Source organism: Micropterus dolomieu, linkage group LG13, assembly GCF_021292245.1.
Source record: "Micropterus dolomieu isolate WLL.071019.BEF.003 ecotype Adirondacks linkage group LG13, ASM2129224v1, whole genome shotgun sequence".
NCBI lineage: Eukaryota > Metazoa > Chordata > Actinopteri > Centrarchiformes > Centrarchidae > Micropterus > Micropterus dolomieu.
This window is the reverse complement of record NC_060162.1, coordinates 17849739-17872553: the sequence shown is the minus strand read 5'-3', so window position 1 is coordinate 17872553 and position 22815 is coordinate 17849739. Positions and strand designations below refer to the sequence as shown.

The 22815-nt window shown below is 38.9% G+C and overlaps 3 protein-coding genes and 1 long non-coding RNA gene across 4 annotated transcripts in view; 3 read left to right on the top strand and 1 right to left on the bottom strand.

The window, feature by feature from the left end:
- The window catches only part of LOC123982234 (transmembrane protein 132C-like), a 217197-nt gene that overhangs the window by 84226 nt on the left and 110156 nt on the right, over nucleotides 1-22815 (top strand). The gene's annotated exons all lie outside the window — the stretch shown is intronic.
- LOC123981856 lies at nucleotides 31-585 on the top strand. The gene is made up of 2 exons (XR_006827839.1): nucleotides 31-201; nucleotides 331-585. It is a non-coding gene; the product is annotated as an uncharacterized LOC123981856 (long non-coding RNA).
- slc24a5 (solute carrier family 24 member 5) lies at nucleotides 2401-9107 on the bottom strand. The gene is made up of 9 exons (XM_046067068.1): nucleotides 8945-9107; nucleotides 8425-8604; nucleotides 7472-7555; nucleotides 7113-7216; nucleotides 6857-6957; nucleotides 5623-5903; nucleotides 5066-5272; nucleotides 3223-3324; nucleotides 2401-2873 (listed from the first exon to the last, which is right to left on the bottom strand). Exons 1-9 carry the CDS (start codon nucleotides 9105-9107, stop codon nucleotides 2551-2553), a joined length of 1545 nt encoding a protein of 514 aa, XP_045923024.1. The 3' UTR covers nucleotides 2401-2550.
- Nucleotides 12528-15482, top strand: LOC123981855 (E3 ubiquitin-protein ligase RNF128-like). The gene has a single exon (XM_046067069.1). The coding sequence runs from the start codon at nucleotides 13114-13116 to the stop codon at nucleotides 14194-14196; it is 1083 nt and encodes a 360-aa protein (XP_045923025.1). The 5' UTR covers nucleotides 12528-13113; the 3' UTR covers nucleotides 14197-15482.

Genomic DNA, 22815 nt, shown 5'->3' with positions numbered 1-22815 from the left:
GAATGAATGTATACATTATACAAGTTTCACTTTTAGAATGGAATTTATGAAATAAATCAACTTTTTGATGATATTCTACTTATATGACCAGCACCTGTATGTTAATGTTAACAAATTAATTGACTAAGGTTTACATATCTGTGATGCAGCTGTCCTATGATCTGACATGGCAAAAGCTGAAAGAGAAGTTCAGTCACTGTGGTACGTATTTTGCTTAGTATTAATTGCTCAGCGTGAAGTAAATCTTGATTGCTAAATTTACAAATCACTCAATAACCTCTTGACATTTCATCATGAATGCCCAAATTTCAATTTTTGTTTCTACGGCAGGACAGGTAATGTTCGCAGAGATCAAGATGGAGAACGGAAAGTCAAAGGGCTGTGGAACAGTGAGATTCGACTCTCCAGAGAGTGCTGAAAAGGCCTGTAGGATGATGAATGGAACAAAGATCAACGGCCGAGAGGTGGACGTCCGTATTGATCGCAACGCCTAGAGCTTTTGTAGAAGTTATGCTAACACACTTCCACATTCAGCCCTCTTGCCAATGACCTTTTGTTTTGTTTTAAAAACACAATTACTTCATATCTCATGTGTCTGTTTAATTATTTTTTTTTGTTTATACAGCATAGGTCTTTGTTTTGTAAACCCTTTTTAATTTGTCAGGCAGTTTATTTGAACAAATAAACTTTTTAATTTTTAAACGTGGTGGTTGTAAAGTCTCCTGAGATCAAAGTCTCTGAAGTTGTTCTTCACATTGTGTAAACTGGCGCTGAGTTGTTGGATCTATTTAGCATTATTGCTCAACAGTGCCGTACAGTGGCTTCTTGAAAGTGGGGAAATTCCACATTAATCACAAAGCAGCAATTGGAATAAAGTGAGAACCAAATGGACATTTATCAGGCGTGGTCTGAAACACTAATCATAGGAAGCAAATTCTGAGATCTCTGAAATTGGTAGTTTTTGTTTCAGTAGGAAAGGATTGTAATTTCTGATGACATGGCATTGTTAATGTAAGGATAGATCAGTCTTATGTCCATGTAAGCTTTGCAGTTAGCTATAAACCCCACAAATAAAAATGTTCATCATTCCATTTTTACTTATTAGTTAAAATGTATTTTACTATTTGTGGCTTTTACAGACACACATTTGTGTGAACAGATAACAATCTGTGTGTAAATGTGTCATCTGTAAATATACACCTTCCACAAATATAAAAAAACTGATTTGTAAACTCAAAATATTCTACAAATATAAAATGATCTGCACAAATACAACAAATGAATAAAATGTTATTGCCTTTAACTAAATTTAAAAAGAAAAGAAAAGCATTTGGGAATAACTAACTTGAGAATGACATTTATGACTTTGAAACATGAATTTTTAAATCCAGTTTTTATTTTGTGGATCTCAATTCTGCACTTGAGGATTTGCATTTGAGACAAACTTTCAACCAGTCCGAATGAAAATCCGTAAACATCACTCGGCCATTTTCAATAGCATATGATCGCCTGCTCCATACCTCATTTCCGCATTTCAACATAAGAGCATGCAGTCTTTCAACGGCTGAATCCGTGGCCCAATCGTCATCTCCACCAAGCCTAAACCCTGAACCTCACCAAAGTCCTTATAGGCTAAAATAAAAAAATAAAACGTCTCTGACCTCACAGACTTAGTTGATGTCACCCGTTAAGTGCTAAAGTGCAAGAAAGTAATTTAAAGTAGTTAAGAACAACACCAAAAAATGTACTGAATAAATATGACTTAACACTGGTTAACAATCAATTTGTGACAGATTCTGGCCGTAGTATAAAAGAAGATGATTCTGGCAGACAACCACAACACTGAAGCATGTGCTGAGGGGCTATGAAGCCATTGACGGGACAAAGTGAAACACACCATTACCTTGATTAATATTACGGATTTTCTGAATTTGAAAATTGTTGGAAACATTTAGGACAATATATAACATACTTTTTAATACAGAAAACATATACCTTTAAGTGATCACATTTAAAAAGATATATCTGTTTTTCAGAAGGATGTTTTTGAAATGTATTAGTCTCTTAATTCTCTTAACCTATTATATTAAATGATATAAGAAGTGAATGTTTTTCAAAATACACCTTTTAACCTATGTCCTTTGTGGGGGGACAGTGGGTTTCATTTTCAACAATTTTCCATACTTCATTACTGTAAGGGTCAGATACTGAGCTGTCACCAGATGAGGAGGAAGAGAGCCAGGCAGTAGAGCAGGTTTTAAAATCAGTTTTATATTTGTTTCCAATATTCATCAAATGAGAATGAATTAAAAAGAAAATGTATTATTTTACCATTACCAAAACATGCCTTGTAATTTATTTTTTGTGGAAAAGATTGACCCAATGTCCACTGCAAGCACATGTTATAAAAATAAATAACATTTTTGAGTAAAAATCTTAAAACCTTTATTCTTCCACATCTCAGGAGGATAGGCTGAACTATTTAGTTGTGGTTTTGTACTTTTGTTAGAGTCTTAGATAATATGGCTTCAGTTCTGGGGAGGTCAGACCTCAGTCACTGCACAGTTTTATAGGATTATTCCCAAAAATCCCCAGCTCATACAGGATGGACAGAGTGGCAAAGAGGATGTAGCAGAAAAGAGAAAAAATTCCTAACTTCCAATCCAACTTCCAGCCGTTAACATGAACGGCTACAAAAAGGAAGACAATGGAAAGGAGGAGCGTGGAGGAAACGAAGACCAGTCCGGTACTGTTGACCTCTACAGGGTTGTTGGTGTCCACAAAGGCAGTCTTGATGAACCAAGGCAGGCCCAAGCACAGCATGTCGAAAACATTAGAGCCCACTATGTTGGACATTGCCATGTCAGCTTTCCCTGACAAACAGAAAGCATGTTTACATACTGATTAAAGTCTCATTAACACAGAAATATTTAAGGTAATTACTTGTCATGGTGGGTGGGGAAATGAGTCAGCAAAGTGAATGATTAATCAATAATTACTACTAAAATGTCTTTTAGCAAGAGAGCACAGTGCCTAAGTACTGGTAGATGTTTTTTGCATCTACCACATTTGGGTATTAATCACTGGTTTTACTTATGAAGTAGAAACTCAGCAAATTACGATTCATTGTTGAATTTTGTTAAATAGTTGTTAATAGTTTAGTCAAATTATATCCAGGTCTGTTGTGAATTTCAGCTGATAAAACATTACACTGATGCTTACCTTCTCTGGCCACTATCACACTGGCCACAGTGTCAGGTATACTGGTTCCAGCAGCAAGCAGAGTGAGGCCCATAACTGTATCAGGGATGCCAAGGGTCTCACCTGTGTAAACATAATAAGAACCCAAAATCAGAACCCTCTTCCAACAAAATCAAGCTAAAGAGAAAACAGCAGCAGGTTAACTGAAGCTATAGGGTTAATATATTATCTCGAAGCAGGGCTGTAACCAGGATTTTAGAAATACTGAGGTCATAAGACCACTTTCCCCCAGCAGAACCCTAGCCACCTAAGAAAATGTACTCAATATTTATTCATAATGTGCTTGTGTCAGGTATCAAATTCTGGTGGAGACCAGATTCCTTACAATTTAATTTATGTAGTTTCTTGCCTAAAAACGGTCACATTTATAATATAATAATATATTATAATGAACCTTGCAAAGATCAAAAGGTGTAATATGTGGGTAATCCTATAAAAACTAGTTCTAGTTCTAGTAATCCCAAACTCCTTTTTAGGGCTGCCCCGACTAAAGATTTTGTCTTTTTGTCTCAGGGCAGGCAGATAACCATGATTTAGACGACACTACTGTCATTAGTTCAACCTATCAGTCAAAAAGTCGTCACACGTTTGTGATATTACTTATTTAAATATATACTTTTGGGGCATCATAAAATGGTTTGAGTTCCAGGGCTGAGAAAGACTCGTTAACACTGTGCTACATTACAGAGAAATATGAAACTGCAAGCTTTTAAAATATACATTTTAGATGCATGCATGAAGCGAGCCGCCTGTTAACGAGAAGCGGTACTTATTCTGAATGTGTCGGAACAATCAGCTTGTTATTTTAACACAGTATAACATCACACAAGTCTTTTTCAAAACACGAAAATGAACTTAAACTTGAAAAATAACTTATTACTTCACTACTGTGAACAAATGGACTGCCTGGAGTTTAAGGTTTTAGTCGCCTTTTCTGCGACTACCCAACAACTGAACAGTTTGTTGTCAAGGACTCATTTCATCGACATCAACAGTTTATTCGACTGTTAGGGGGCAGCCCTACTACTTTTAATGTCATTATACACCCTATAGAAATATTACAGAGGACATGACCTCTGTGATAGCTATGATTGACTGGAGGAAAAATATTTTCAGTTAAGCTCCACTGGTACCCAAATATTAACCACATATAATGCCTGCGCATTGCAACCTTTCTTGAGTTCTCTGAATCGCTCAGTATAAATGTTGTTAAGTTGCTAACAGAGCAGAGCCACAGGGAAACACTCAATCACATACTGTATGTTTTATTTATACCTGCTCGGTCCCATGCCTGCTTTTTCTAAACTCTACTTCCATGTGAGCCTATCTGACGACTACAGGATAATAATCTCATTATACTTCTGTAGACCTACCACCGTCACATGATGTAGTTGCTGTTTAAACCAGTTTACATCTCTGTTGTAGGTGGTTGTGTTGGAGGGGGGCTTAAGCTGTTCTTGGGCCTGATTCCGGGGGTAGTTCTACAAGCAGGGTTCACATGACTGTTTCCTTAAGGGTGAACAGGGCCGTAATCCTGCTGTGGCTGGATATGCACATGGCCCACTGGAGCTACAATAACAGCCCTCTTAACTTTCCAGGACAATGGCATCTGTGGAATTAGCCAGCAGATCAACATGTGATTCTACTCTGCAAATCAGACATTTTTCTTCGAGCACTTGTGATCCACAAAGGCTCTATAACCCGGTGTGTGACAGTATGATTTACACCTGCAACTTAACTGAAAAGACTAAAGAAATGCGCAGATTTTACAAAGTTATAACAAAAGTTTAAACTATCATCTTACCAACAACAGTGACCATCCACACCATTATGTATGTGAAACCTGTGATCCAGACAGCTGACATGAAGAAGGTTAACATGTACCATCGCCTCCACAACCTTCTCCTGCAGTCAGGGACGGTCAGGAAAAGCACAGTGATGACGGGCAGAGACAGAACCCAGAGGATGCGCTTGAAGTCGCTCTCTGGCACGGCAAACACACTTTTATGCTCTGCTGGGATGGAAGGTTCAGGTTGCTTTATTTGTACCCGTATGTAGATCTGTTTCTCTTGGACAAGCCATCCTCACATTTTAGAAACAATACAGACAGTCGACAATAGATAAATATAATTATAGTATACAAGGTTATAATCATCACTAAAATAAATAAATAAATAAATGTTGCTTCTGCATCTGCATCTGCTTGTTCTTCTGAGCAGACAAGCATGTTTATGAGTACATTTGTATCACATCATCAGTGGTCATAAAGGTGAAATGAGGAAGTGAATAACTCCAGTTGGAGACATTATGTTGAAAATACCAGAAAACAGTGCACTTGTGTCAGTAGGAAGAGTGTTTTACCTTCAGGAATCTCAGTGAGACCATGCAGGCTGAGGGACAGTTGAGAATATCCTGAGTCCTGGAAGATCCCACTGTCTGTTCTGGAGTGATTGTGGACTCGCAGACTGGTGTCATCAATCCAGCCCATCAGAGGCTGTCTCTCAGTCTTCTCACCAGATCCTTTACCCAGACATGTGCAGCAAGGGCTCAGCTTCCTCAGGACAAACTCACTGATGCGGAGGTCAAAGCAGAGAACCACAATGTAGACGATGTAGACGAGCAGCAGACAGGCAGCGTCATACCTGTAACCAAAACATACAGTTTGAGCATAAAGATTCATTCTTGACCTTGGGGACAGATATAAGTGCTACAAAGCTATACCTGGAGCTTTCAAGCAAAATCCCAAGGCCTAATTCAGAGAATGAAACTTGTTCAGATGTCATCACAGGACCTTGGTACTGTGATACCATCTGAATAAGCTGCTGAAGAAGGCTGTGGAATTTTTATTTTTATTTAACCTTTATTTTACCAGGAAAGAAATCCATTGAGATTTTTAATCTCTTTTACAAGGATGTCCTGGTGATTGAAAGCTCTGGCAATTTCTAATCAAATGGAGCTTGCTTTTAGAACATTTACCAGAGAAAACATTAAGTGTAAACATGACCTCAAAATGTGTTTTGTGTCTAATCAGGTGATTTTTAAAATATATTAAATAACATAAATCTGTGGATTAAGGAGACTATTTTGGGGCTTGGTTTCAATCTGAAGTCAAGTCTCTTGTTGTTGTCTCCAGTAGGTGTCTTTTTCACATTGCTTTTAGCCATGCTTTGGTTACTTTTTTTTGTTTTTAAGGTCTTTTTAGTTTCACAGCAAAAAATACACTTTAGATTGTTCAAATCTCCATGTCCTGATCATGACAAAGCTCTATGTCAAAAAATTAAGTAATTCTGGGAGGAGTGGAAATCTTTTATAAACACTGGATGCTACTACAATTTCTGTTTATGATGTGATAATGCATCATTTAAGGTACATTTATTTCTAATAAAGGCCAGTGAGCAATCACAGTACTGTACTACATTGAATTTGTTTAGTGTTTCATTTTCACCTTTTATTTTCAATGTCACAAGACGCAATAAAAAGTTGAACGTGACTTTGTCTTTTACAACCACCTTACATGTAGGTGGTGTAAGGTCTGAACACCATGTAACCATATATCAGCGAGTCAGCGCACAAAAATACACATGCATACACTCACCAGTACACTTTGTTATCAGAAATGATGGCAATAACAGCAGCAACACTGATGCCATATGCCAGGCAGTCCCTGAACATTGGCCAACAGGTGAGTCGCCCAGCCTGATACAAGAAACAAAAAAGAATGGTTTACAGCTTAACAACACATTGCATACACTGGTTCTCAAATGTAAATGTGCTGCTCTTCTGTAAAAGTAGTTAATAGGTGGGTAATATTTGTCTGAATATTGGGAGTGAGTGTTTGTGGCAGAATGTACCGCAGAGGCCAAGAGTCCACATGCAGCACAGATTCCTAGCAGGTTGTACACTGCTGATCCCACAATGGTGCTGACCCCAATGTCTCCCTTTGTCACAAACACACCTAACACACAACACACAAAAAGAGCATATCTTAGCTTTGAAGACAGGGATGATGTGGAAGTATTGATGAAGAAGAAGAGGACATTTCTGGACAGCAATTAAAGTGCTGAGAGGAAAAAAATGTCAAAGTCCATAGTCCCCTTCTGTTCACATATGGCGGCGAAGTCACAGTTCATCAGGTTGGGCAGAGACACAGTGACAGTGCTTGTTATGCTAGTGTCATCATCAACACTGCTGGTTGTAATTATTGTATTACCCAGAAAGGCTGTGACCAGTTCAGGTGCAGAACTCCCAGCTGCCATAAATGTGGCTCCTGCTACATCCTGAGACAGTCCCAGACCTGAGAGAGATACAAGCAATACCAAGAATACAATTTATATCGTGTGTACAACATAATAGAAACAGCTGATGATGCGCAATCAAATTCAACAATACCACAAACTGCCACCTCAAAAATGTCTAAAGCTTCATAAAGGCCATATATTGAAGTTCTATGTCTAGCCTATGGGATTGCATTACATTGTACATGTAGGCTATTTATCTACCCTCTGTATTTTTATTAGTTAAGTTTACAGCTTATTTAAGATTATTTAATTAACTGATTAGTCAAACAGTTTTAATTTTAATAATTAAATGATTAATTCTTTACTTCATGCTGAATATTTGCTGGTTTCAGCATTTGCTTTTCTGTGTTTTCTATAATTTAAACATAATATATTTAGGTCTTGGAATGTTGGTCTGTCAAAACATGATAGTTGAAGACTTAAAGCCCTAGTTAACTTTGATGTTAATGTTAGCCTAACTTGATGATAAAGATACACACACCCTCATCTAAAGCAAAAGGAGAAACACAGAGTGGAAACTCTACAACCGCCATGGTAGAAATCCAACAAACAAACTGTTCAATCAGTTATACAAACTACATGAGATAGATAGATATATACTTTATTTATCCCGAGGGAAATTCAAGGCTCACAGACATAGCTTATTATTTAAACTTATTTAGAAAGTTCTTTAGAAAGTAAATATATTATAAAACTAAACTAAATTGTCATTATTGCTTTTACAGTACATTACAGTATTACAGTTGTGTGATAATGCAACATCCCCACTACCACTACACACACACACACACACACACACACACACACACACACACACACACACTTTTAAACAGGCAGATATTGCATAATATTACAGGCCACTTACGTTCACTGATCACTTCTAAGGATGGTAGAAAGTAATCATCACAGACTATTGCGACAGCCATAAGTATGTAGAAAATAATCATAAAATAAATGACGAGCCCTCCATCCTTCCTCTCCTGCACCGTGAAGAAGCCTTCAGGGAACTCCGAGGACTGTGGTGAGATGCACTCTGTCTCATTCTCTGAAACAGCAGGTCACACAAACATCACTGACAAAATGTGTCACTCTTAAAAACCAGCCTGTTTCTGGAGTAGCCGACTGTAGTCCGAACTCTGAAATGGCAGTTACACGGCATTTCATCCCATTAAGACATGAGGGTTAGTTGAGCAAACACTGTCACTGCTGAGCCGCAATTGATTACTCCCACTTTGTAACACAAGAAAATGAGCCGTTGCATTTATAATTACACATTCAACAGGAATAATAAAACAAACATATCTATGAACATTGTGGGAGATTTAAAAACACTATAAACTAAACATAGTCAAACACACAATGCTTTTCACACCTGATTTCCTTACCAAGAGCTCGACGCACCCTGGCAGAGTGGGTTTCTTGAGCTGTTCTTGCTGTAAATGATACAAGATGGACCGTGCAATACAAAAATATTACAAATCCTAGAAAGTAAGGTATAAAATCTTGTCTCTTCTTTTTCTGCAGAGCTGCAGCCTTATTCATGGTCATTCGAATCAATAAAGTGAAATTAACAATTATTCCAAGGAAGGAACAAGCTTGCAAAGATTAAATGAGGACTGCTTGTCAGCACTCTGTCTAGCACTACACTACGACTACAAGCTGCAGAGAAAGGTCTGGCGCTACCAAGACTGAGGAATCACGAGTTGCGAGTCATTACAGCCGACTCAAGCCCGAGGCGCACCATGGGTGTAATAGAGCATAAAGCCACTTTAATACAGTTATATCACATTTTCAAATGTGGAAATTCCTTTTTTTTTCTTTTCTGGTAATGGAAAGAGCTAAATGTTCACATCTGATTTAAAATGATGCCGGATCTTATCACCAATATAACTAATAATTTACCTTCATGGGCATTAGTGGCTGCAAAAAAGTGTCAGGAGTTAGTTAAGTAAGAAAAAATGTACTGAACTGAAAGTTATCTCAAATGAAATATTGACTTGATATTTCTGAGCTTTCATCCACATCTGACAGTCTCCAACCAAGTATCATGTCAATAAAGAAAGATATATTGACTGAAATTAATATACCCAATAACATCTAACAATATTAATTTAGGTAGGCTGTGTGTATGGATATTCAAACTAAATCTACTACTACATACTTTCATTCTCTACTCATATTACAACTTTTATTAGACACGTAACAACTAGACTTGTACGGCAGAAAAAAGGGGTGTGTGCGCAAATTTCGGGGTGTCGGACTTGTTTGGACATGTCCCAAGTTTTCTCCAAATCCACAGACCAGAGAGGACAGAACACGCGTGCCCACTTTAAGACATCTAAGCGCTCAGGGATATTAAACTGATGGACGGGGTTATCTTCACTCCAGGGACAGAGCTGCACAACGGGAGTTAAGTTGTTTTGATTATTCTTTTTTGTTTGTTTGTTTGTTTGTTTATTGGTCCTGCACTAAAATGTGAGTTTTTCATGTACTGAATGAAGTAGCCAGATTCGCAGGTTATTGAATGCAAAACAATAACATGATTTCTTAAAATACAGTAATTAATTCTAAAAAGTCTAGTTTTGGAATTTTGATAGTATTAGTAGACCAAGTACATCAGCAATGTTAGGCTGCACATGCTTCTCTTGTTGTGATGGATAGAGTTAATGCCTCCCCTGTGTGGTAAAATAGATTGAATTTGTGGCTTTTTTAAAACACTTGTGAGTCATCTTGTAGTTTGGTTACTTTTTGACATAAAGTAAATGTGTAGCATTGTGTGACCATCCCCTCTTTTATACAGTCTATGGACTATATCCATACATTTTTAAAACTCAGCTTGAATTCATGACATGTTATTTAATCCTGCTTCTTTTCACAATTACAGAGTTTATGGCGGGTACTTTCTATTTAATCCTGGCAGTTTTTATGTCAAAATATCACAATATTCAATAACCATTTTATTTTATAATGCCACTTTTTGTTACTAAGCAGAGGACATAACTTTTGAGTTTTAAAAATGTACTGGACTTTTTAAAATTTTCTATTTTATGGATATAGTTTGTATTTATGCATAACATTTTTTACTTAATGTGGCCATATTTATTCATTTAATAGTGAACCCCATGGTTCTGCACAGGATGTGCCTTCAACTTTATTTTATTTATATTGGACCATTTCAGAGATCTAATTGCACTCTTCATGTAGAGCAGGTCTAGACCATACTCTTTGAAATATTATTTACAGAAACCCAACATTTCCCACCATAAGCAAGCACTTGGCAACAATGGCAAAGCAGAGAGAGAAAGAGATAGAAAGCGAGAGAGCTGGAGTAGCATGGAAGTGGTAATAATACAAATATCAATAAAATTAACAATAGTATTAATAATGATAATAATATTAATAGGACTAATAATGATACTTATAGCAGTGGGTGTCGAGCAGGAAGGGGGCAGTAGGTGGCTTGCAACTGCAGATCCAGACTCTACAGCTCTGGAGGAAGAAATGCCTGCTGAAAGCGTTGAGAAGGAGATAGACCAGAAAGCACAAAACTATGGGAGAGGGAAGAAGTTGAGTTTGTAACATACATTGAAGAGATAAGAATGCACACAGATGGGGAAGGAGAGGAGAGAGAGGAGCTCAGTGCATCATGGGAAGTCTCCTGGCAGTCAAGAGTTATAGAAGCATAACTGAGAGATGGTTCAGGGCTCACCCGAGCCAGCCCTAACTATAAGCTTAAGCATACTCTTAAATGTGGAAATGGTGTCTGCCTCCTGAACCTAAATTGGGACCCGGTTCCACGGGGGGGGGGGGGGGGGGGGGGGCGGGGGGGCTTGATAGCTGAAAGCTCTGTCTCCCATTTTGCTTTTGGAGACATTAGGAACCACAAGTAACCCTACAATCTGAGAGCGCAGTGTTCTAGTGGGGCAATGGGGTACTCTTTAGATAAGATGGTGCCTTACCATTAAGGGCTTTATAGGTGAGGTGAAGGATTTAAAGTTATATTCTGGATTTTACAGGGAGCCAGAGCAGAGAAGCTAAAACAGGAGAAATTTGATCTCTTTTTTTTTAGTACATGTGCCGCAGCAATCTGGATCAACTGGAGAGTGCTAAGGGACTTTTTCAGCCTGATAATAGGGAATTGCAACAATCCAGCAAGTAACAAATGCATGAAAATGACAAAATATCTTTTGGGACCAAATCATTTGAATTTATGACATACACATATATTATATCAGATGTTTCAGCCTGGATTTCCGAGTGACTCAGATAACCCTCACTATGTGCAGCTGTTTTTGTCTTTGACCAGACCTTTATCCAACCAGCAGAGGCCAGCATTGGCGTAGAAAGTCATAGAGGTTATCTTGAAAATGTGATTCCTGAATTCACACAATTTATGGTAGAATGTTTTGAAGAAATTGAGAAAAACAAAAACAAAATAGCTGTAGTTAATGTATAGTTAATCCATGGGTTTCACATTTGGCTTTATTTTTAGCTGTGTCTAGGTAATTATTTGAGTTTCAGGAGTTTAAGGGTCGAAGCAGCCCCATTGTTCCTGTTATCAAGAACTATGAGCTGCAGCAGCCATACTAAGAACAAGTACCAGGCTTTATTTTATTTACAGATTTTATCCCACTGAAATAAATTATTTAAGAGCACATTATACAGAGGCTAGTGTACTGCACTTTGTAAATGTGTGTCGGAGAACTAAGGTAAAATAGCAGCTTGGCAAGAGACCTTTCCATCTCATTTGTCAATGGAAGCCTCTCTGTCTCTCTCAGAGTGAGCTTTTACTTCTGTGTAAGAAGATGCAATGGAAACTAGACAATACCCGGTTCCATCTCAGTTGTCACTGGTATGCTAGCGGTGTGGAATACAGCTCTTTAAGTACCTGTAGGCATGAAGGAAAGCCATTATTATATACGATTGGGTGCAAATCCTGTGTGATTTAAAGGACACATTTAAAATGTGTCTATGTAAATGTTTGGTAGAAGTGGACTGTAAGTCTTTTAGAGTGAATACTTGTCAGTTTGCTTTTCACAACAGTTTTGACAGTCACAAAATAGGGGAAGGAAACAAGCCAAACCAGAGAAACTGGTTGAGTTGGTCTACTCATCATTACACAGGGAAAAGTCTGCAGCCTTTATTAGTTTCACAAGATTGCTCTGTGTTACTGACCTATGTCCAGGAAGTTATCCTTATCATTTTACTTATCGCGTCTTGTCTTCTTGTATGCTGTTCCTTGGCTATTGAAACAGCACAGGTCTGTGTGTTTTGTGTACTTCAACTTGTTGAATACCAATACCCTGCCCTCTGCGCAGAGCACTCAGTGAACAAGGTTCAGGAAGATAACAAGAGGTGAGTGGCTGACGCAGAGCTCGTGTTATGTTACCAAAGGTTCATATCAGATTACTGTAGACAGCAGGTTAGGTGAAACTGTAGCTGTATTCAGATCGCTGTGGCTCGAACAAACCAGGAACTGGAACTAACAAAGGAGTTTTAAAGAAGCTAAAGAAGCTAACAGAGGGCTTCCTGTTTTTTTGAGAAGAGTGTTACCATGGATAAGAAGACACAACATTGCATGCTGCTGTTGCTGTGTTTGTCAGGGCTTGTTCGCTATTCAGCAGCCTTCGTGTTTTGGACAGCCATGGTGGAAATAAACTACGTTAACAGCAACAATGTGACTGTGGACAAATATTGTGAGTGTGGGGTGTATGGTCGTAACTCTCCCCTGGAGAAAGCCTCAGGCATTGTTATGCTTCCCAAGGGAGACCCCAGAGGCTGTGGCTCAGATGTCTACAACCGCAATTCCAGCTCACCGCCTTGGATAGCCCTGGTTAAAAGGGGCAACTGCACCTTCAATGAGAAGATCAATGCTGCCAAACTTGAAGGAGCAGCTGGTGTGGTGGTGTATAATGTGGATGGCAGTGGCAACAGCACCACTCACATGGCACACTCAGATGCAGCTGGTATTGTGGCTATCATGATTGGCAACACTCAGGGCATGGAGGTTGTCAGGTTGGTGCAGAATGGGACAGATGTTCAGATGCTTATTGATGTAGGCAACCCTCATGGACCCTGGATGGACACCTACTGGCTTTACTTCCTGTCCATCGCCTTCTTCATTGTGACAGCAGCCTCTATCACCTACTTTGTGTTTATCTCTGCAAATCGTCTCTACAATCTGAATATGCATAGGCGCGCTGAGAGGAGGCTGAAATCGGAGGCTAAGAAGGCCATTGGGCGTCTACAAGTACGCACACTCAAGAGAGGGGATGAGGAAACTACTTCTGACTCCCATATGTGTGCCGTATGTATTGAATCCTACAAGGCAGGCGAAGTGGTGACAGTGCTAACATGTGATCACATCTTCCACAAAACCTGCATTGAGCCATGGCTGCTGGAGAGGAGGACCTGCCCTATGTGTAAGTGCGACATCCTGAAGGCCCTGGGGGTTGAGGAGGAGACAAAAGAGAGCATTTCTGTTGAATCATCACCAGATGTCACTGTGATCACAGTGACAGAAGAATCCTTGTACGAGGTACCACTGACCGACCCACCTAGCCCTGACCCAGAGAGACATCAGCATCTCTATGACAACAGGGCCTTCGTGGGAGAATCACAGGCCGCAAGAGGATAAATTACAGCAACACAAACAAAACAGCAACAAACCAGGACACAGTAAAATTCCCTGTTCGAAAAATATATTTTCAAAACAATTCCAAGGATTTAGAACCTTGTAATTAGCTTGGATGTCATTGCATTTTCTGTGTGTCTGTCTTGTTGCAACTGTGTAGGTATTGGGTGTGTTCATAAAGCTACCTTTAGATGGTCAGAATAGATTCTGAGAACTGAGTAGTCCTAGATTGTGGTCAGTGTCAAATTTCTGTTTTGCATAGTGAAAACACCAGCTGAACACTAGTTAGGGAGGAAGTGCAGCAGTGCACATAACAATCTGTTTGAAATTTCCTTCCACAAAAAGCTTAATGGCTTGCATTGTTCACAAGCCCTCACAATTGACCACTGTCTTTTTTATTCACAGCAGAGTCTGTTTCTCCTAATTCAGTTAATTTAAACTATTTGACTTTGTTTCTGCTCTTTTAAAATTGAAGTGTGTTTTCCATTTTAAGTATCAGGTTGTCAGGCTCGAACACACCCTTATGAACACACCCTTGACTAGAAATGCAGCATGACACACATTGCACTGCGATGAGTGATCACCTGAGGGGCTGGGGCTCTTTATAAACATGGTCTGTAGGAACATGTTTACCACATACCAAATAAGAATTTTCAAGCCCTTTATAATTTGTAGCTGCTACTTTTGAAAAATTGAAAGTCCCTCAGTAGTATGGCAATGCAGTAAATGTCATAGGTTCTGTAGATTATTTATGCATCCAAAGAATGTTAACTTGACTATAGGGAAAATTATCTTTATGTGTACTGTTTTTTGAAATTATATGCATTGAGATAGATTTATCAATCATGAAGTTCTACCTGTTTAAGTAATATATAACATGAATAGTTCTTCTCTAAAAAGCTTATTTTCATATACAGATTGTTATTGTTGGACAGGTCTTCCAGGTTTTTCCTTGAAATTATTTGAAATGGAGATTATTCAGTCCTTGTGGTCTACCTCTGAACTCTCACATGGGTAAATTTTGGAACATAGTTAAGATTCTTACAATTTCATGATTAAGTCCCTTTGTAAATGATAAAGCTAAAGACCTGTTTCATTTCTTTGTTTGCTGGTGAGGATATGCTGATTTTGGTACTTAAAATATTTTTCTGCATTGAATCATTTTCACTACTGTTTTACGGATTCCAGGAGTCTTCAATTGTTATGTAAAAATGAATATTACTTGCTGTTTTAAATCACATTGATGCTTATTAGAATGCAATAAATCCCTCAAAATGAGGCCAACTTTATGAGCATATATCTGCTTGTAAGAATGGTGTTACTGTGTGTGAGGGGGAATATATGGGTGTGTCTGTGATTGTAAGTGTGCAGGTGTGTTACTCTACATCATGCAGATCTATGTGTGGTTAAGTAGTGTCTCACTTTCAGAGTTATGGTCTTGTTCTCTATGACTGTTGGAGAAGAGTGAAATTGTAATTACCTCTGCACAGGTGGGAGCCGATCTGCACACACCTTGAGCTTGAGCTGGATAATCATTATATCACATAAGTAGAGGGGCCTGACAGAGCAAGCAGAGTTATGCAGCTGTATGGCAATGGGGTGGAAATATTTTTTATTATCCTTCCACTGTGTCTTTTGTGAGGCTATTGAACATATTTTATGAGTCAGTCAGGACTTTGGGCTTGTGGGATTATAAACAGGCGATACGCCCTACTGGTTCCCAACCTTTTTGGCTTTTGACCCAAAAAAGGCCCAATTGTCACCCTTTAGCACAGACTATGGTGGTAGGGTGGAGATGGAGTTGAGTGAGCAGATCGACATTTCTTGGATTGTGTCATTTAAATCAAATCATAAGAAGATATACAATAATTTGTGTAACAGAAGTATGTGATGAATTCATAAAAAAAATTCTTAGGACTTCTTGAGAGGTCCCGACCCCTAGGATAGGAACGGCAGAGCATCATGTCACACTCATTACTTATTTAACACGTATTATGATTTATTTCACAATGTATAAAAATAATAAGCTGCTATATTTTAGATTTTTTACATTAACTTCTGCACCAATTTAGGTCTTTCCTTGGGTGTATCGAGGTCTGAGGCCCCTGCAGTGAAAGGCTCTTCCATCCTTGCTCTGCAGGCTCTTCAATGTTTTGTTATTAATACTTTTCATTTTAACATCCTGCCAGTTTATTATAAAGGCAAAAAGTCTGAAAAGTTGCCCAAGGACTGAATGATTTATTGACTGTGAGAGTTTTTAGTTTTTAAAAATCTTTGTATTTGTGAGTGGGGTCGAGGTATGTGAGGTATCATGGTGAGGGGTGAAAGGTGTAGACTAACAGGACATGAGCTTAAAGCAGAGGTTTTTAGTAAAAGCACTACAGTCCGCAGCCCAGAGGGTGAGCTGAACCATTCCTTTCATGGTGCTTACTCTCCTCTTCGAGGGCAGTGTGTACTGGATTTCCAGTTTTGGTTCCTCAGGATTCATAGGTTAGATGGTTATAGTGGTATCACAGCGAGACAGAGAATCAATGCTGAACTAACTTTCCAGGTTGGGAACTACTGGTAGTCCCTGGGTTAGAAGCATGCTCTTCTCAGTGGTGGCGCTCCTCTGATTTATTGCAGTTGTTAAAAAGAAAATTGAGTCAGAAGGTTTTCATTTTATGGCATACTAGTCTGTGGCTGTACTCTAATACCAAACTTGACCTTCAATTCCAGATAAGAATCAAACAGTGGAATTAACTACTGTAGTGGCCTGATAACTTACCTGCTCCTGTACAGTTTTATCATAGTAAATATCTCATGTTTTCTTTGACAACAAATGAACCTGGAGGCTTGGGACTGAATAAAAAAATATGACGACTATGTTTAAATAAACGCCAAGACATGATACAGCTTAATGTTAAGGCTTTACACCCATTGTTCTTGCTGTGTCTGAGTTTGTCCCTGTGAATGTTCATGATAGCTCTGCAACGCCACCTGGTGGAGAAAATCCCAATTTGCAATGAATTTTAAATTCAATCCAAGTAAAGTAGAACGGGTCACAAGCCCATCCTTTCATTTTTGGTGTTCAGGTATTGGGCCAATTTCTTGCTTGAGTGGAAAGTACAGAGTAATAAATCCCACTATAATACATTTTAGTACCTTACTGTCTGTATACTTTAATGGCCAAGTTGAAGAGTTTTATCTATCTAGCTAGCTATCTACTGTATCTGTCTTTCTGTCTGTGTGGTCCCTCCCTCTGCTGTGCAGTTTCAGCAGACTAAAAGAGTCTTTCAAATGAAATTACAGTTGTTGGTCTTGTCTCAGGCTCTGTTGTTCCAGACTTTTTAGAGTAATTATCTTAATGAAGGAGGGAAATTTGATTACAGAAGTGCAGTAAGAAATAAATGAATCCATTTAGTCAGTAAGAACAATGTAAAATATTTCTTTCGTGTTCTATTAGATCAAATGCTCTGGTAGATATATTTAATCCCCCACTCCACATAGCGTTTTGGCTCTGTGATGAAATGCAGATATTGAGTATACTAGTCACAACTCCTATACATTCCAGCAAGATTTATGTCTTTTAGGCCGATCAGCTTATTTTCACATTATACGGGAGACTCTGGCTCTTCTCTCAAAAACATTAGTTGATATTTTACTGATGGTTCATGTGGTTCATATCTGGCTCAGTAGTTTCATTGCTGGAATGTTTGCTGCCAGTGTTATCTAATCAGGAAAAGTCTACATCACAAGTTCTGCATATATTTACTGTAATATTACCACCAGAGTAGCAGTGTTTCAGGTTTTTCCAGGTGAGAGTCTTAGCTTCTTAGCTTCTGCTTCATGTTGTCAACGTTTCCTTCCTCTTGTGCCTCTGGCAGATCAGATAGTGCTGAATGCACTGGACGAAACAACTCTCATCCTGTGTCATTGTGGTTACTGCCTTTTCCCGTCCTGTCCACGTTGGCCCGCTCACCCTCCATTGCTCTCTTTTTCCTGCTGACAGATAGCAGAAGGGCAGGCAGGCCGGCATGTGCGGTTAAAGGAATATAGAGGATGTCTGAGGAAGAAACACCTCTTCCCCTCTGACTCAATGGCAGTAGATGGAAGTGATGACACATGGTTATCTGTGTCCCACAGAATGCTTCAGGAGACCATACTATGGTAAACAATGTGCTGAATCTACTGTATTACTGTAAAAGTCTGCCATCTACTGGAGAAAAGTTAATAAAGCATTACAGTGACTAACAGAAATCAAGGAAAACCACTTCATTCGTGATATTCTGGAGGCGTTTGATGGCATGTGATCTGTGTGTCTTTATGCAAGTGTACCATATATATTTTTGTGTATTTGGTGGGGTCATTAGCGTAATTTGTCTTAGAGTTAGAGCAGTTGGTTAATTTGATTTGTCGATTATTTTGATAATTGATTCTTGTATGAATCAAATTGTAAGACAATGAAATGTGAGATTTGTTGTTTTACTGTTTAGACATTTTTCACTATAACAAAATGATTAATCGAGACAATAATCAGAAGAATAATTGTAAAGGAAAATAACGGTTAGTTGTGGCCCTACTTAGTTTTTTTTACTTCCTGCTGTGTGGTGCTGGACACATCTGGTATTCTCTTCTGCTGGTGCAGATTCCAAACATTCCCAACATTTGTGCATGTAATTACCTGAGTCCTACCCTATTCTATCAATCATCCATTGCACAAACACACACACATCAGAGAGAGGGGAAGAGAGCCACAGAACGAGAAAGATAAAAAGAAGAAAACATAATGCTCTCAGTGCCTCAAGAGAAACCACCTTTAAAGCAGAAGAGGTCTGAGAAACATGTCTGCATTCACAATTAGCCTCTGTCTCAACAGGCAAAGTGATGTCACTGAGATTGCACCTGTCTGGGACTGGCCCTGTACTTATCAAACCAATTTGCCTGGTATAAATCCAGCCTATACGAATCCTGTGTGGTTTTCCCGTCAATAGCCCTATTTGTTTATTCTTCATGAAAATGATTTGTCAGCAGTACTCAGTCTCAACGATTGAGCTGTGTACAGTCACACGCTGGAGAAATATCCTCTTGTCTAACACTGAATGCTGATGGCCTGAGGCAAGGTTTCAACCAAAGTTTCCTCCTTGAAGGGACTGCCACTCAGCACAGTTTGACAACACAAATCAATGATCAAGCTGCTTTTCTGTAATTCTATTCATACACATCTTACTGGAGGCTCACTTATCAGAAATGTCAATAGTTTGTGAAAGTGGGCCTGTGTTTGTATGTGTGTGCAAATGTGTATGTGTGTTTGTGTGTCATGCTCTTTCCCAGCAGTCCATCCATCGAGTCTGATTAACTCCTCATGTGTCCTGTTGCCTGCGGCGATTAATTAATGACCCATTTGCTTAATTGCAAAGAACTAGCAGGACAAAGAGGAACGCAAAAGAGGCATTACCTGGGGAGTGGAGGGGGTGTGATGTTTGTTAGGATTTTGATATAAGGAAGAGAGCAGGTGAGATAGTGTTGGGAAAAACTAAAATTAATGTTTGTTGGAAAATTTTGCAGTAAATAGGCTGCAGGCTTGTGTGTTCTTTCTTATCTTTTCCTGATGGCATGGTATTGTTCTATCCCGTTGTGCAAGTGTGTGTCTGTGTGTGCCTCCATAAAATTGTGAGTGTGGTGTCTATGTGGTTATATGTGTCTAAAGTGATACAACAGAGGCTTCAGGTTCTTTTCTCTGTCTCTTTTTGTGTGATTGTGCTGAATGTGCTTTCCTGAACACAGCACACATTGTCAACAGTCACCCGTTCACTCTGACAATCTGTCACAGTCCTGCCCGGACTTCCCTACACAGTTTGTCCACAAGCTGTGGCTGCCATTTGGTTTACCAATAAAGGTTTGTCCTAATTTTTGTACACCAAGGGTCAGTGCTAGGACATGGCTCAGCTTCGGTTGCATTTTTAAAGAAATAGTCGCTAAAATTGGAGTAGATTTGATTCAGAAAAAGTGGTACTCATACTTTAGTGTGAAAAGAGACATCTGTTTTTTTCCTCTCTGCATCTATGTAATTCATGTCTATAATAATGTAAATCATTATTTGTAGATAATATATTTTATGCCAAAATATAAAATGGAAGAGCATTTATTAATTTCTTTAAACATGAGTTTGATGTGAAGACTTTGTTAAAATTTTCATTATTTAAATAATTAATCTATGTGTAAGAGCTACTTGGCAGAATTTAAATGTTTTTACCAGGTGGGTTATTACAGCTGGAGTATGGTCTAATAAAACTGCATTTGTAAAGAAGTAATATTCACAGTGTTAAGGGAAAATGCAGTGATCTGTAAACTCAAGTTATTCTTAGTTTATTTACTATTTTGAGCCTTCACTTTACCTACACCTTGATAATAGGATACTATTGTATAATAGTACAGTATGTATCAGCATGACATCCTTTATAAGCACCACTACCACCAAACTAGTCGGCGGTGTGAGATAACTCCCAAGTCTGTTTTCCAGTTCATCGTACACCTTCTGAGAATGTGTGTATTCTGTGTCTGCCACATGTTTCCTTATACCAAGTTTGTTTGCATTGATATTCATGCCAAGTCACCATCCCTGGGTTTATGTCTGCTGACTTAAGGTAAATACAGCAGATGCTTTCACATTGTGAAATGATATAGAAAGTGGAGGGGAAAGGGAAAGAGAAGGTGTGGATGATACGTTATGGGAGAGAACTGAAATGAGGCTTCAGCACTGGTTGAATCTTAAGGACGAGTCAGCACAGAAGGACAATTCTGATGTTAAGAAGACACAAATCAAACATTTTCTGGAGAAGACTGTATCCACTGTAGAGGGATAACCACATATATGGGATCATTATACAAATTGCCTCACTCACAAACCATCTAATCTTTATGCTCCAGGGTTGAGGGTGTGTATGTCACTTGGGTTAGTGTATGGGCATTGTTTTTTATTGAGTTGCAGATAATTTGTATCACCAGTTGCGTATGTGTATTGTATTTACAGTCACATTGGAATGGAAAATGTACTGTTTTTCCATTCAATGACATACATCTATTACAAAAAAACTTTTTCATTTTCTGTAGAACAGGGTATGTTTAATTCTTCACCAGACTTTTGACCAGTTACAGTGCCTTGCGAAAGTATTCGGCCCCCTTGAACTTTTTGACCTTTTGCCACATTTCAGGCTTCAAACATAAAGATATAAAACTGTAATTTTTTGTGAAGAATCAACAACAAGTGGGACACAATCATGAAGTGGAACGAAATTTATTGGATATTTCAAACCTTTTTAACAAATAAAAAACTGAAAAATTGGGCGTGCAAAATTATTCAGCCCCTTTACTTTCAGTGCAGCAAACTCTCTCCAGAAGTTCAGTGAGGATCTCTGAATGATCCAATGTTGACCTAAATGACTAATGGTAAATAGAATCCACCTGTGTGAAATCAAGTCTCCGTATAAATGCACCTGCTCTGTGATAGTCTCAGAGGTCCGTTTAAAGCGCAGAGAGCATCAAGAAGAACAAGGAACACACCAGGCAGGTCCGAGATACTGTTGTGCAGAAGTTTAAAGCCGGATTTGGATACAAAAAGATTTCCCAAGCTTTAAACATCCCAAGGAGCACTGTGCAAGCGATAATATTGAAATGGAAGGAGTATCAGACCACTGCAAATCTACGAAGACCCGGCCGTCCCTCTAAACTTTCAGCTCATACAAGGAGAAGACTGATCAGAGATGCAGCCAAGAGGCCCATGATCACTCTGGATGAACTGCAGTGATCTACAGCTGAGGTGGGAGACTCTGTCCATAGGACAACAATCAGTCGTATACTGCACAAATCTAGCCTTTATGGAAGAGTGGCAAGAAGAAAGCCATTCCTTAAAGATATCCATAAAAAGTCTCGTTTAAAGTTTGCCACAAGCCACCTGGGAGACACACCAAATATGTGGAAGAAGGTGCTCTGGTCAGATGAAACCAAAATCGAACTTTTTGGCAACAATGCAAAACGTTATGTTTGGCGTAAAAGCAACACAGCTCATCACCCTGAACACACCATCCCCACTGTCAAACATGGTGGTGGCAGCATCATGGTTTGGGCCTGCTTTTCTTCAGCAGGGACAGGGAAGATGGTTAAAATTGATGGGAAGATGGATGGAGCCAAATACAGGACCATTCTTGAAGAAAACCTGATGGCGTCTGCAAAAGACCTGAGACTGGGACAGAGATTTGTCTTCCAACAAGACAATGATCCAAAACATAAAGCAAAACCTACACTGGAATGGTTAACAAATACACATATCCAGGTGTTAGAATGGCCAAGTCAAAGTCCAGACCTGAATCCAATCGAGAATCTGTGGAAAGAACTGAAAACTGCTGTTCACAAACGCTCTCCATCCAACCTCACTGAGCTCGAGCTGTTTTGCAAGGAGGAATGGGCAAAAATTTCAGTCTCTCGATGTGCAAAACTGAGAGACGTACCCCAAGCGACTTACAGCTGTAATCGCAGCAAAAGGTGGCACTACAAAGTATTAACTTAAGGGGGCTGAATAATTTTGCACGCCCAATTTTTCAGTTTTTTATTTGTTAAAAAAGTTTGAAATATCCAATAAATTTC

What these genes read in the sequence shown, in the direction of transcription:
- LOC123981855 (XM_046067069.1), top strand. Translation starts at nt 13,114, where the DNA reads ATGGATAAGAAGACACAACATTGCATGCTGCTGTTGCTGTGTTTGTCA.
- slc24a5 (XM_046067068.1), bottom strand. Translation starts at nt 9,107, where the DNA reads ATGACCATGAATAAGGCTGCAGCTCTGCAGAAAAAGAAGAGACAAGAT. An exon ending in CAGGGTGCGTCGAGCTCTTG is followed by an intron (nt 8,605 to 8,944) that starts GTAAGGAAATCA and finishes CTGCTGTTTCAG; the next exon opens with AGAATGAGACAGAGTGCATC. An exon ending in CTTAGAAGTGATCAGTGAAC is followed by an intron (nt 7,556 to 8,424) that starts GTAAGTGGCCTG and finishes TATCTCTCTCAG; the next exon opens with GTCTGGGACTGTCTCAGGAT.